Source organism: Ictalurus furcatus, chromosome 18 (genome assembly GCF_023375685.1).
Source record: "Ictalurus furcatus strain D&B chromosome 18, Billie_1.0, whole genome shotgun sequence".
In the NCBI taxonomy this organism is placed as follows: Eukaryota; Metazoa; Chordata; class Actinopteri; order Siluriformes; family Ictaluridae; genus Ictalurus; species Ictalurus furcatus.
In genome coordinates this window covers 5,098,933-5,115,000 of record NC_071272.1, presented here as the reverse complement: position 1 = coordinate 5,115,000, position 16,068 = coordinate 5,098,933, and the positions used below count along the sequence as shown (strand labels likewise).

Below are 16,068 nucleotides of genomic sequence, written 5' to 3'. Positions count from 1 at the left end.
ATGGGCATATTTACAACGTGGCTGTCAATAGTTGTGTAAGTGTATATACACCAATGCATGTGTGGTAATGTCGTGACCAGACCTTCACCAGTCTTGTGTCCTGTGTGTATATGAGTGTCACTGAAAGGGGAGCTACTGCATGTACGGGGTATTTATAGTCGCACACAGGACATGAGTACAGTCACGGGACACGGCAGTACCATAAGTGTACACAAGGAAACACACACGCACACACACACACACACACACACACACACACACACACACTAATGCACATCTTTAATATTACACCGAAAGGGTTAGAAAGGTTAGAAAGAGTGTAGCTGATGAGAGTTGCAGCAGAGATTGGATAGGCCCTGAAAAGATGCCCGTTTTATTTCCTGAGCCATCATACTAAGAATGTGACACAATCTGTATCTTTTTAGTACCTATATGTGTAACCTGAAGTGGGTGTGGCCTCAACTATAGTGCAACTATAGTGTACACTGAACCGTTTGTTTAAGAGAGAGAGAGAGTACAATGCGCTGCTTTACCATAAGTGACATAAGGGTTCGAATCCTGCCTCCATCCTGTGTACACGGAGTTTACATGTTCTCCCCGTGCTTCAGGGGTTTCCTCTGGGTACTCCGGTTTCCTCCCCCAGTCCAAAGACATGCGCTGTAGGCTGATTGGCATTTCCAAATTGTCCGTAGTGTGTGAACGTGTGTGTGATTGTGCCCTGTGATGGGTTGGTACCCCGTCCAGGATGTCCCCCGCCTTGTGCCCCGAGTTCCCCGGGATAGTCTCCAGGCTCCCCCACGACCCTGTGTAGGATAACGGGTATGGAAAATGGATGGATGGATGGATGGACGGATGGAAGTTACACGACCAGCCGGGCCACATCACCCCACCACATTGTGTTTAATTACGTACATGGCAGAACAGTCAAGAAGAATACTGTCATTAAAGTAATGCTTCAGGAACAAATGCACAACTTGAAACAACACAGAATTACCGACACATACAGTACGGATATCCTGTGCAATTCATTTCAACAATGAGGGTCAGTGAAAGTCAGTCAGGGGTTTTTCTAGCTTGTCCCACATGATAGCCGGGGGGGAAAAAAATTAAAGTCAGGAGAAAATATAGTAGCTCAAAGGCATGACTTCATCAGAATAGTTTTAAATAATAGTCTGACAATACTTTTCAATTCTGATTTAAATAAACATTGCATTTACAAATATAATTTGTATATGAGATACTGTGTAATCCCAAGAGGCATTTCTGGTTTGGGCTGCCTACAGTACAGTTTGTACTTAATGTTTACTTTCTCATTTTATACGTGTGCCACTAGGTGGTGAGGCATTGCGATATGCATTTAAAAGACCTAGCATTGGATTTTGTTAGATATACTAAATATGTTGTTATACAATTTGAGGTGTCAAGCATGACAACTTATTATTAGGGTTTCAGGTTGCCTCTACATCTTCTCGTTAGGGAGATATCTCAAAAACGAGTGGTTGAATGTTTGATTTATATGGAATTACCGTTGTAACCAGTCAATGAACTGATTTGATTTCGGAATCAGTTCATGTCGGGCTGCCTCACACCATCCTGTCGTAGATTATTTTCCTGTAACAGCATGCACCAAAATGTTTTATTTTTTCTTCGGTAAGTTTCCTCCATGCAGTAACAAAGTTCTACCAGAGTTCTTCCAAATCCTTAAAAATATACTCATACTGTTTCTTTAAGTCATAGCTATGAATCACTGTAGTTTTATTTTGGCTTGCCAGAAGACAGGTTCTCACAGGCTTGTTTTTCCCTATGACTTTCATAAATCAGGCCAGTTTTCAGGGTTTGGCCATGATGTCAATGACTAAATCTGTGGGAATTAATGTTAATGACTTGTGAGTATTGTAACATACATAAGTACTCTTGCATAAGCCTATTGTAAGTTACATATATAAGTACTCTTGTATAAGCCTATTGTTGAGCGTGATTGTCAAACTTTCTCTAATGGTTCTCACTGTCTTTTTATCACTTATAATGGTTGCATTAATGTTGATGGTTGAAATATCAAACCTTCAACCAATCACAGCTCTGTCAGATATCTATCAGATATTCTACACTAGATGGAGACAAAACTCGAAGAAAAATACCGGTCCAAGTATTGACTCTTAAAACCTCTGATCTGATTATTTTTCTAATTGACTTCAACAAACCCAAATTCAGATGCCATGTACTGTATGTGTGTGTGAGTTCCCTCTCTAAAACTCACAGTTCTAAACAAGTACTTATCTTTAGCTATCTTTCATGAACAATCAGCAAGATTAAAGACTGGTTACTGCGTGGTGATATATAACGCCGTTAAACAGATTAATCTGACTGTACCTCAAACCGTGATGTATTACTAAAACGGCCAGCCTGATCTCCACCTGCTGATGAAACGTGCGATGTGTGCTAGAGACAGAGAGAAAAGTGAAGAGAATGACACGCAAAAGAAGAGGACTAGGAAGAGCAAGAAAGAGAATTTTTACAATTCCAGCAACCTGTTTTTCATCAAAAACTCACATTTAAGCGACCGAGGGTGACGAGTGGATTTCGTTAAATGCCATACTAATGGGGGGGGGGGGGGACCCTTCTTATCTTTCTTATGCAATAGACCTGTGTTCAGGTTTAATACAATAATGCAAGAATTAGATTCCCTCAGAAATTCATAAGCATTTAAAAGACCTAGCATTGGATTTTGTTAGATATACTAAAAATGTTGTCATATAAATTGAGTTGGCAAGCATGAGAACATCATCTTAAGTTTTTTTTTTTTTTTTTTAAACTGCATTATTAGACCTATTATTAGACTTGACTTGAAGGCATTTGCAAATAAATAATGCTAAAGTAAGCTTCACATGCCTAAGCTTTAAAATGCCAATGTGATCTTCCTTAAATGTTCAAACCCTGTTTATATTATTCCATTCGTTAACCACTTCCTCATCATAAACCCTCACTGACGAGCTCTGAGGTCAGTAGATATTATACACAACTTGATTTATTATAGTCTTGTGTGTACACTATTAAATTCCTCTCTATCTGTTGCAGATAACCCAAGCTCATATAACTCGGTTCTCACAACAAATGGGTTATAACTAAAACTAAAACGGTTTTCATAACCCTACAAACCCAGATTTAAGTGCAAGTAATTGTTACTTCTGGGTATTCTGCAATATCCATCTTTAACGCTTGCGTTGTGTTGTACTGTTTACGGATCATATTGAGCAGCTTTGGCTGTAAATACTACAATACTTCTATGGTTTTGGGGAAAAGTAAAGACACAAAACCACTTCTGATGCCTAAGGATCCTCTTTTGTCCCCTCCGAATGTACTGGAACACCAAGGTCAATTCTGTTGTTTCGCTATACATTGAAGACATTTGGTTTTCAAACAAAAAGTGCCATGTTCTAAGTTATGGTGGCTAACACATTCATCTTCTGATCTCAAAACCAAACATAGTGAGTAAAAACAGTAGAATTGGCCTTGCTGTTCCAGTAGTTTTGGAGGGGACTGTATGTATCTTTTACCTGCAAATGGGCTGGACTGTAATTTGAACTGTTTTTAGAGTAAAGCTTACTCTAAAGGTACATTACATGCAGCTAGGTAAAAGGTACCACCCCAGTAACAATGAAATGTACTGTTTAGTACCTTTTTTCCTCAGTGTGTGTGTAGTCAGGTATAAGCACATGTAATAAAGAGTGAATTCACCTTACTTTGTGTGAAAAGATGTTTCAGCTCTTTAATTTCCTCTTTTATATGTCCTATCTGGGGATAAATTTTACCAAAATAATCTGTGCATAAGGTGCTTAGAGGTTAGCACGTTCGCCTCACACTCACACCTTCAGGGTTGTGGGTTTGATTCCTGCCACAGCCCTGTGTGCGCGGAGTTTGCATGTTCTCCCCATGCTGCGGGGGTTTCCTCCAGGTACTCCGGTTTCCTCTCCCAGTCCAAAGACATGCACGATAGGCTGATTGGCATGTAAAATGTTTGTGTGTGAATGTAAATGTGAATGTGTATGTGGTTGTGCCCTGCGATGGATTGGCACTCCGTCCAGGGTTGTACCCTGCCTTGTGCCCGATGCTCCCTGGGATAGGCTCCAGGTTCCCCGTGACCCTGTAGGATAAGCGGTATAGAAAATGGATGGATGGAATCTGTGCATAAATATATGAAATTATGAAGGAGGGTGTTGGCACCCAAGTGTAGGATAAGTGGTACAGAAAATGGAGGGATGAAGGAGGGTATAGCACACGCACCAAAAAGTCAATTTGTCCTTTTTCAGTTGAAAAAAATATGAGCCATGCACATTAAGTTTCATGTTGAAACAAACAAAACAAACAAACAAAAAACATTGCACATTAAGTAGCCTAAAAAAAAAGGGGGTTAAGCACGTGCTTGGTTAGATAGTAGTCCAAAGTAGTGCTAGGCTATCTTTAAAAAAATGTTTCAGTGGAGTTCAGATGGGTTGCCAGATTGGAAATAATAAATGATCCATTTTATTCCTCACTTCCAGTATGCATGATACACAGGAAATGTAACATATTTGCAGTAATGACAAATATACATGTTACGTCATATGTAAAGTGCACTCTATAAAAAAATAAAGCGTCACTCTGAATGCATGAATTAGAGAGAACAGATATCGCCTAAGAATGAGCATGCAGTTCCCAAAAGTTTCCAAAGTCCATAGACTATGCGATGTTTTTATGTTTACGATGTCATCATTTTGAACGCTGCATGCCAAGAAGCTACACGGCCCGTTTAACGAGACTTTTGTTTTCCTCTGAGGCTTTTCTCAGAGTTTAAAGCTCCGAAACTCAAGAGTCAGGCAGGAAAGTACTTACAGTCCGATACCAGTAAGCAGCATACGCCATGAAGCCGACCGACACACACACACACCCACACCGGAGATGGAGAAGGAGAAGTAAAAGCAGACACGCTCTTAAATTTCCAGATTACATCAGAAGTAGACTTGTGTTCATCCGCCACATTCCACTTGTGCCACTCCCTAATGCTTGTTTTATTGACTCTTCAACTACACTATCCCTCCGGTCAAACTGACACTGTTGTCTGCTTCTACCCTGTAGTTATGATTTACATGCCTTATTCCTTTCTGTGTGTCGGGTTGCGCAAGAATCTGGCTGCACTGTGGGAGTGTGAGTTTACAGACCTAACCCACCTTTCTGAGGAAATCTTAACAGCTCAACTGCATACATTACAACACATCGCCCTTACAATACCTGTACAATACAAAACTGCATATGTGGTCTTATCTTCTATTGGCAGACCAAAAATGTGCAAAATCTATGCACATGATAAGAAACTAACCCCAAATATCTGGCATATTTTGAAGAAATGTTGCAAAATTAGCCTAGACTAAATCTAATCTGTGTGGTACTACGGGTGGGAGATAGGACAAAAAGAAAAACCACATCTTGATAACTGGAGGCATTTTTACAGTACACATTATTTTTTAAAAAGATAAACATTTTATGTATAATGTCTGCAAAAATACATTACTTTAAACTAAAAAAAAAAAAACCTTTATTAGGTGGCGAATAACCTTTTTTAAATTCAGCCCAGTGGTATCTCAGTAGGGCGCACGGTGGCTTAGTGGTTAGCCCCACACCTCCAGGGTCGGGGGTTCGATTCCCACCGTGGCCCTGTGTGTGCGGAGTTTGCATGTTCTCCCCGTGCTGCGGGGGTTTCCTCCGGGTACTCCGGTTTCCTCCCCAGTCCAAAGACATGCATGGTAGGCTGATTGGCGTGTCTAAAGTGTCTGTAGTGTATGAATGGGTGTGTAAATGTGTATGTGAGTGTGCCCTGCGATGGACTGGCACCCTGTCCAGGGTGTACCGCCTTGTCCCCTATGCTCCCTGGGATAGACTCCAGGATTCCCCGTGACCCTGAAAAGGATTAAGCGGTATAGAAGATGGATGGATGGATGGATGGTATCTCAGTAGTTCAGATGCTGGGTAAATGATAAGTAATGCCCCAGCACCACCACTGTTGGCTGTACCTGTGCTAAGAAACTGAGCCATGAAAACAAAATAATTTTGCTGTACTGTAATATATATGTGACAAATAATATGTGGCTTTCTTCTAAATTCTAATAATCAAATAAATAAAAAAATAATAAAATTCCAGTACAAAAAGTTAACACCAAATCAGCCGTGTCTAATCAGAGTCTTCAATTGCTATTCAGAAAAAAGTTAGAAAAAAGATATAGCTATATCTCAGAAGTGTATTGTGACATAATTAAGCACAATACTTTATTATTATATTGCCATATTGCCCAGCCTCATGCACAGCAAATTCCCTACTTTATACTCATACATTATTCATGTTGTAATTAATTGTTGAGCTAACTTTTTCAATTTCAGTGGAAAAGTGGGCTGGCTCAAGTTCTTAGGTCATGTGATGCGATATCAGCACCCTGGCATCAACACATCCATCCATCCATCCATCCATTCATTTTTCATACCACTTATCCAGCGCAGGGTCACAGGAAGCCTGGAGCCTATCACAGGGAACTCAGGGTACAAGGAATGGGACACCCTGGACAGGATGTCAACTGATCACAGGGTACAATCACGCACACATTCACACACTACAGACAATTTGGGAATGCCAATCAGCCTACAACGCATGTCTTAGGACTGGGGGAGGAAACCGGAGTAACTGGAGGAAACCCCTGAAGCATGTGGAGAACATGCAAACTCCACGCACACAGGGCGGAGGCAGGATTCAAAACCCCAACCCCAGAGGTACGAGGCAAACATGCTAACCACTAAGCCTTATACACCTGTGATTTGTATTGCAACCAACACTATTGTCCGAGCTGCAGTCATAGAAAATTAATCAATACCTTATAATGGATAATGGATAATAATAGTAATGACATATTTCTTACAGTACTCTTAGTATATTTTAACTTCACCCAGTCCTCATACTTCTGTGCTGAATTAACTCATACAGTGTCGATTTAACACTCACAAACACCTTCAAGTGTTGAACAAACCCTAACCATACTGAATGAACACAGACAGGATTGACGAGTATAGTGAAGAATTAATTAACTCTAATCATGTTGAATTAACAGCTATTAATCAAAACACAAGACATTCAGTCAGCTCTGTGGATGTTTCTGCATGTAGGCTGTGATTAGATGTAGGGAAAGCTGACGTATGATGAGTTAAAACAGTCTACTGAACGTACCTGGAGATCCAAGTGTGCGCAATTCAATTTCATACCTTGCTGGACTTTTTCTTTTGTCCGTGAGACTTCTTTCGGCCTGGCATGTCTGCGTAGTAGTCTTTCAGAGCTCCCTCGCTTGAATCTGCACTTCCTGGAGGGGGCTTCGTGGCATGCTTGCTTGCTTGCTTGCTTGCTCCTCCTGCTTAAAGTATGTGTGTTATTGAACCAAGTCAGTGCCTGAGGCAAACCTGATTTTTTTTTTTTTAAATGAGTGAAGGAATGAGCAAACAGGGCACACTCTGTGCATGTGCATATTTCCTCTGCAACTGCATGTGCATACTGTACATATTCATATATGGTGTGTCATATATAATAAATGCATTAGTAGGATCGTGATTTGCAGTGGAATTTTTGTTACAGGTGGTTATGAGGCTCTTTTCAGGCCAGTTAGAACAATGGGATAGTGAATGTTTTATTAAAAATACAATTGAACAAACGTAAAACCATATGCTTCTTCCACCGACTTCTTATCTATGTGGCCCACACTCCCACTCTTGGCCTGACTCCATACTAACATAAAGCTGGCAATGACTCAGTGGGTGTGTCTCTCTTCTCACTACAAAGCCTAACATTCATTTAATCTCATTAAAAGTTTGTCTTTTCTGTTCACTTTCACAGAACCTCTCGGTAATGATGAAAGGATTGGAGGATTGCTCAATATTTACAGCCATAAGACAAATTAGAAAGGGTGTGAGCTCAGGAATTGAGTGAAGGAAGTAAAACAGATACTCTTATGAAGTGTTGCACCAGTTTACAGTAACTGCATTCACAGCGTGCAATGTTATCACAACTGAATCTTGCAATCCTGTGATTCAGCAGCGAACTAGCTCTAACACAGGAAGTACACCCCAACGAATGTGATTTTAGAATCACATCCTGTGATTATCAGCTCCCAATGGCACCAGGTTTCCTGTTTTACAGTAACATTTTAGTTGCATTCATCTTTGGGCTTTGAAGTAAAAGTTTGGGTACTGTGTTAACGACTCGCAAAATTAAACACTGAAGTATGGAGCAAAAAATCTACTTGAGGGAAAGTATCTACATTTAGACAAACTCAAGTATATAAGAGTATAAGTAAATGTGTAATGCCCAATGCTCCCTTGGATAGGCTCCAGGTTCCTCATGACCCTGTAGGATAAGCAGTATAGAAAATACATGGATGGATGGATGGATATAAAACTTAAATATGTTTAAGTTTTTTATTTTTGGTGACGATTTACAACATGAGTACGAAGTCCTGGCGCCAGGAAATTGAGTTTCCCAATGTGTAGTGAGCAGTCCTTACCAGTGCCCAAACTCATGTACACCATATACTTATTCACTACCTACTGAACTAAGGAGCTGGTTGAGACATACCCAACACCAAACGTAAACTTTACATAGCATAATAAACTTTGAATTTTACAGGCCAATATTGCATTTTTACATGGGAGGCATAATTAGACACCTCATCCTGTATGGACCAGTAACTCCAACAAATGTCTTTAACAAGTCATTAGAAAAAAAATATTGAGATTTGAAACAAAAATTGACTTGATTAAGAGATATTCAATTTCAAAAATCCTTAAGTACAAATTTCCCTAAATAGTACTTCCAAAAAGTAGAGTAACAAACTAAAATTACTCAAGTATTTTCTACCCTTGCCTACAATAGATGAATGTTTTCCCTATACTACTACTACTACTACTACTACTACTACTACTACTACTACTAATAATAATAATAATAATAGTCATTCATATTGCAAGTTGCCTGCTTCAAATTCACAAAGTGCAACAGCCCACCAGGTGGCAGTGGTTGAACATCTTCAGCTGTTGTTGTCATTTTCAGACCCATTTATTGTAAGTGGCAGTTTTACATATCATTGTAACTTCATGCCATGGAAGTGTACCATAGCACAAACAAAGGAAATTTCAGAGGACCTGGCTGGAAAAGGTTTTATGAAATATTGAATTATTTTCCTTAATAAATAAATGACCAAGTATAATATTTTTGTCTCGTTTGTTTAATTGTGTTCTCTTTGTCCACTTTCAGGACTTGTGTGAAAATCTGATGATGGTTTAGGCCACATTTATGCAGATATACAGAAAATTCTAAAGGGTTCACAAACTTTCATACACGACTGTACACTTAATATAAATGTTTTTGTTTTGTTTTGGGTTTTTTTTTTTTACTAATGTTGTCATAGAGCAGCGTAATACACTTGAAGAAAAGCGCTAACTACCCTCTTCCACATACATGAGCTCATACACGCCCATGATTGGACAGTGTCCTTGTGATTGACAGGGAGAGAGTGAGTATGCCATCCTTCCCACCGAGAGCACACGGTCAATTTGCTCCCCTGTCTCCTGACCATGATGTGCACCTGATTGTTATTATTATTATTATTATTATTATTATCCATCCATCCATCTTCTACCGCTTACTCCTTTTCAGGGTCACAGGGAACCTGGAGCCTATCCCAGGGAGCATCAGGCACAAGGCGGGGTACACCCTGGACAGGGTGCCAGTCCATTGCAGGGCACAATCACATACACACTCACACACCCATTCATACACTATGGACACTTTAGACTACACCAATCAGCCAACCATGCATGTCTTTGGACTGGGGGAGGAAACTGGAGTACCTGGAGGAAACCCCCAGAGGAGAACATGCAAACTCCGCACACACATGGCCCCGGCAGGACTCGAACCCGGACCCTGGAGGTGTGAGGCAAACGTGCTAACCACTAAGCCACCGTGCGCCCTCTATTAGTATTATATTATTATTAATTATATTACTTATACTTATATTGCTGGGCTAAAAAGTAATCCTACTCGAATACACTTTTTGTCTGATTAAGATTAATAACATTTTTAATGGTGATGTAATGATTCATTCATTTTAATAAAAAATGGCTACATAAATGGCTTGGTGTCCCACACACAAATGTGCTATAATTAAAATCTGGCCCTGGCTGTTTTTATTCTGCAGTTATCAGGCAGTGATGGAAAGTAGAGCTGTATGACTCATCCTCACGGTGGTTTGGAGAGGTGACATGAATTCGACAAAGGGTCGAGGGGAAAGTGGTCGAGTGTCTGACAGTAAAGAGTGGAGCCCTTTTGGCCCGGCGAGCCTTTGTGTCATGGTAATTGCTGGATGCACTGAATAAGTGCAAGGTGCAGTGCAGCACAGTCTGTGGCTCTGATAACATTTAGCTACACAAAAGCAACAGAGGCTACAGCAGTGCATGTCAACAGCTAGAGCCTTTATTGGTGTGTGTAGTCCTTCACAGCACAGATAAGGAGCCAACTCTTGCCATTTCATTCACTTGATTTCAAAGCATTGTTTTGAAGTCTACTCACCTCGGTTCTATCGTGTGTTCACAATTCTGCTTTGTTAGTGCTTGTAGGTATTGCTACCAATAACTTAGAGATAAGCTTATATATATATATATATATATATATATATATATATATATATATATATATATATATATATATATATATATATAACTTATTTATACAGTATATGTATATACATTTGCGTGTAGATAAGATTTTAAATTTTATGTTAGCACCAAGCTTCCCATAACTTCTACAGTAGCAGACCTACCATAGTAATGCTAACAAACGGGCACAATATAATTAGGTTAACTCTTTTTACCAGAGACCAAAAAAGAGAAGGAATTTCTGCCTGTTTTTGGGGTGCCCATGTTCAGCATTGAATAGGAATTAATGGCTCATATGAAAGTAGGCACTCAAAGCTTTAAGTATTTGCAGTATACTATATCTTTCCTGAAAGCTCGAACCAATCTAGCCATTTTCTTCTGACCTCTATCATCAACAAGATGTTTCCACCCACAGACATATCGCTCATTCAGTGTGTTTTGTTTTTCGCTCCATTCTGTGTAAACTCTAGATACCCAGGAGATCAGCCGTTTCTGAAATACTCAAACCAACCCATTTGGCACCAACATCCATGCTAACGTTAAAGTCCCATTTTTTCCCCCGTTTTGATGTTTGATGTGAATAAGAACTGAAGCTCTTGGCCTGTATGTGCGTGATTTTATGCACTGTTCTACTGCCAGATGATTGGCTGATTGGATAACTGCATAAATGAGCAGGTGTACAGGTGTTCCTATTAAAGTGGACGGTGATTGCATGTCAGTATATGAAATGAGTCATTCTTGTGATCCATGTTTGAATCACCGAAGCAAATCAGAAAGCCTCTGCGTACGGATATTGGCTGTAATCTGCTGAAAGAAGGTCACCTCTATCTCTGTTACTCATCACTGGGGATGAAACATCACACTGTCCTGCTATCAGCAGGTTAATTGCTTGCACAGCTCAGATCACCGATATTTGTGAGCTCCTCACGTGTCAACGTCATTCATGACCTTTCAAGCCAATAGAAGATGGAAAGAGACATCCTCCAGTTGAGGAGAAGGAATGAGAAAAGGGCTATGCTTTTGTTTTCTTTCACAGTTAACTGAAAAGAAAGATACTTCGTGACCTTAAAAATCTTATATTAAAAAAGGAAAATTGAGTATGTAAATTTGGCCATATTTAGAATCTGGTTTATTTTGCCACATCTGTTATATAAGGAATTTATTTTGTTGGTAAATGCACATGTATCATATTAAACAGATAAACAAACAGCAATATTTATACAGTAACTGTACTGAGAAGGGAATTAAACTATAATCATTTGGATAATTAATACAGAGGTATTACAAAGAGAAGTTATAATTGAATAGTAGTCTAAATGAATATGAATATGCACATATGGCAATGCATCTTAATGAGCGACTGTTAACACTAAAATTATTCATTATTAGGTCTCAAAGCCCAACACATTTTAGCCGTACCGCAACTAAATCGTGTGGTGAATGCTGTTTGTTCAATTGTTAAAAAGCCATGTCAGTTATCTACTTACCAAAGACAGAGGCCTATTTTCTACTAGATAGCAAAATGTTAGGTAAATATAAACATCATCAATACATAGAAAATGGTCATCTAGAAGATGGGCTGTAGTCAGAGTTAGCAACTGAAGTTCAAAAGTTACATCAATATGTATATGGGGAAAGTTCCTCATATTCAGAACCGGGTTACACAGGTATATAAGTCTGGGATTGTATGGGCAGCCAATTCAGATTATTAAATTTAATTGAGTGTACTTCACCAACTTTAAACACAAGCACTTGCCAATAAGCCTGAAAAAAATCATTTGCTGTCAAGTGTAATACAATGTGACGTAAAACCAATGAGGCAATTTAAAGATGAAAAATTAAAACAGACTAATATGATGATGATGATATACAGTAAGAATGAGTCTATTGCTGTTTTTTGTAGTTATCACATTAATCAGTGCAAATATTTTAGAATAGCACTTGATCCAGCGTATCCTAATATTTTGCATTTCAGGGTTGATTTATTATTATTATTATTGCGCACCGATATTTAATTGTGTGTGCAGTTAAATGATGCCGTGAGATACCAAATTGAAAGTTAGGAAATTGTAATGTGTGTGTGGGATGTAAACTATTTTTATCATGATTTTAATTTAGTATTATGAGTTGGCAAATGAATAAAATAATGCCAATGCTTTGGTTAATTTGATGTGCTCTTCTGTAAAGAAAACGTGCCCATTGTTTGAAGGACAAGCTATGCTTACAGCTTACTTTATGATCCTGTCTCTTCTGACGTCCTCCATGACTTTGCTTTAAAAACAGTATTTTAAAAAATAAAGAAAATTTAAAAATGGATTCAACGTCATGTTTAAATATAAATGTTTTTTTTTTTTCATGTTATGTTTAAATGATAGTGATGAACCCTGGTTGATGGGTGAACTGAGTTTTAGTGAATAGGATAATTTGCACAACATTGATTCAGTGGACTTCATTTGATATTTGTCCTCTCGTTATCTCTTCCTCTCTCATGTGCTCTGCATATCCCTCTTATCAGTTGCATTGCTTGCTCGGGCCTTTAATTGGTGCCTTCAGTCATTATTTGCTATAGAAACTCGACAGAGTTACACCGCCTTACTGCCTCAGAGGCCACAGGGCCTTAGGGATTTGCTCATAACCCACCCTGCATGTAGACTCTGCTGCAACACTCCAGCAAACCTGATCACTGTGGTCCTGTGGTTGCTGAGAATATACGTGGAAATACGGGTAATGGGGAAGGGGGTTGTGCTGAAAGAGTGGGACAATATAGAGAAGCATGTGATCTGAGAATGGGGTTAGAATATATTAGACATATCAGCAAGATGGCAACATCAGGATTTTAGATTTTAATCCAGCATTCACTCCTCTAAGAGGAAAATATACATATTTTATTCATTTCAGAGTGAAAGGCAACAAAACTTTTTTTGGGATTCCTCGAATTTCAATTTAATTTATTTAAAAAATTTGGTCAATACGCACCTCTACGAATAGACGTTTGTGCCTGTATTTATTTATTAATGTATTCACTTTTTAAATTATTGCCATTTGCTATTTATACCTGCTATTTCTACCTATATTTATATGTATACTTTTTTTTTAAATCAGCATGATCTGGACTCATGCATAAACAGAGAACATTCTTTTAAAGTGAGCTTGAGGTAATAAGGATATTATTTCTGTCCATTTCATTTATGGTTTTCCATTTGTAGCTGATCTGTGAATGTTGTGTAATTATGTAATCAGGCCTTCCTCTTATTGGTGGCTTTTAGATGAGCGGTGTGTGAAAATTGTAGATGTTAGGATTTGTGAAATCTGGGCCGAAAATCAAGATTGGAAAAAGACCTGGTGATGTTTTTCCAATCTTCAACTGTCCAGTTTCAGAGTTTCCGTAGCCTTCCTAGCAGCTTGACGCAAGACAATTTTGAACAGCTTGAACCAGCTTGAGCCAGCTTGAACCTGGACAAGCTTGGACGAGCTCCTCTGATCTCTTCCCTCTTTAATCAACAAAGCATTTCTTCCAGCAAAATGGCTGCTTACTGGGTGTTTATATATATATATATATATATATATATATATATATATATATATATATATATACATATATATATATATATATAAAGTTATGTGGTAGCTACATACATACATACATGCATATCACATAGATAGATATAGATAGATATCACATTAATACATTAATTTCCTCCCAGACTGGTGTGGCTGCAATGACACAGAGTGAGAGAAAGAGAGAAGGAGAAAGAGGTTTCCATGACGACCACACATCCTTGACAAATGACACTCTTTGAGACAACTAGAAAAAATGTTGCGTGCTTCAGAGAAAGAAAAAGACATGATGTAACAGATCCTCTCTTTGCCCAATGCAAGAACAAAAATGGAAGAACACGATGAATAGAATAAGCTCAAATCTTAAATAGATCAATTAAATGCATATTTAGTTAAGTGCAAATAGGTGTAATTGACCTGATGATATGAAAAGTAAAAGGTAGTGGTAATGTGCACAGTATAGTGTTTTTCTTTCCATTCTGACACAGGGTTGACGTGCGTCACTGCATTATAAGATGAATGATTAGCAGCAGGTCAAAGCTGAGTAAATCTCTCCCTCTCCTACGGTACATGCCAGTGAATTTCTTCCATTAATTTCCCACCACGGTGTAATGTACACACAGGGTAGAACGTCATCGTGACGTCTTTATGACATAGAGTAACCCCTGCTCTATCAGACCGCTCATTTCCACTTCCATTACGCCTTTAGAGCTATAGAGTAGGAACCTTATTTCACACATCATTACACATTAGCATGTCTCATATGCAGTCAAACAGCAGTCAGCTTTACTGGCTCATTTGGCTTTGTCAGAATTTCTGTTTGTGTGTGTTTCAGCTCATATGTGCATCTTGCTGTCTCCGTAATTAGCTATTAGCTGTTTCCTGCATGACTGATGGTCAGTAAAACATGCAGCCCAGTCAAGCATCAGTACACTTCCTAAAAGAATTTTTTGAATATAATGGTCTTGTTCTAAATTGTCTATAGCAAGAGGGTACCAGAGTTTGCTCACAGTTGGTTTAGTGGGCTTAGGATGTTGGTTAATAGTGCATAAAACATTATATGAATGCTGTGGTATGCCTTTTTACACTCATACATCCATGCTATATCTATGGGAAATACATTAGAAGAAAAATAGTGAGCTTTTCATGACATTATCTATTACCTCCTTACATTTGAACTTGTTCCAGTCAGGCACCTCTATCCTTGCTTTAACTAACATCCTGGGTTCATAGTTAGGTTTTCGAGAATTTTCCACTGGGTGAAAAAAATCCACGGGTTTTGGCCTTTGTTAGTCAGTGCTGAGCAGGCTAACGGAATACATGTAACGGCATTACATAATCAGGATGTGTAACTCCACACAGATGTAACCTGAGCTCAGGATTGAACCAGGGATCCTGGAGCTGTGAGGCAGCAATGATACCTGTTGCACCGCTGTGACAAAACTGACCCCTAGTACTTAGTAACTGCTAAGTACAGCATTTGTAACACTGAGGAGATGATTACATCATCAGAAAATGTAAACATCACAAAATAATCCTACATTTTTAATACTCTTTGAATGTGTATCCACCAGATTAATCCATGTAGAGAAAGGTACAGTACAATAAAATATTTTTCAGCAAATTGCTTGCAATACCATATATCTACCAGAGAGGTCTCCAAATTCTTAATCTCCAAAGGTTGCAGACTGCAGCTTTAAATAAAATGAACCAAAAATAAAACATCATATACCGCAGAGTGTAACACCCATCTGCTTTAACTCATCCCAGTACAAAGTATGGCTATCTGCTATA

General features: G+C 38.8%; 1 protein-coding gene across 7 annotated transcripts in view; it reads right to left on the bottom strand.

Annotated features, from left to right (window-relative positions):
* Positions 1-7,400, bottom strand: part of cast (calpastatin) — a 55,378-nt gene extending 47,978 nt beyond the window's left edge. For 4 of the 7 annotated variants that reach the window (XM_053648014.1, XM_053648026.1, XM_053648031.1 and 1 more), the window contains exon 1: positions 7,279-7,383. In XM_053648014.1, coding sequence (XP_053503989.1) covers positions 7,279-7,326 — 48 coding nt within the window. In that variant the 5' untranslated portion in view covers positions 7,327-7,383. Of the gene's footprint in view, positions 1-4,869; positions 5,268-7,278 lie in introns of those variants that run through there. The other 3 variants (XM_053648036.1, XM_053648016.1, XM_053648028.1) reach the window with 3 other exon arrangements.
* Between the last annotated feature and the right edge of the window lie 8,668 nt (positions 7,401-16,068).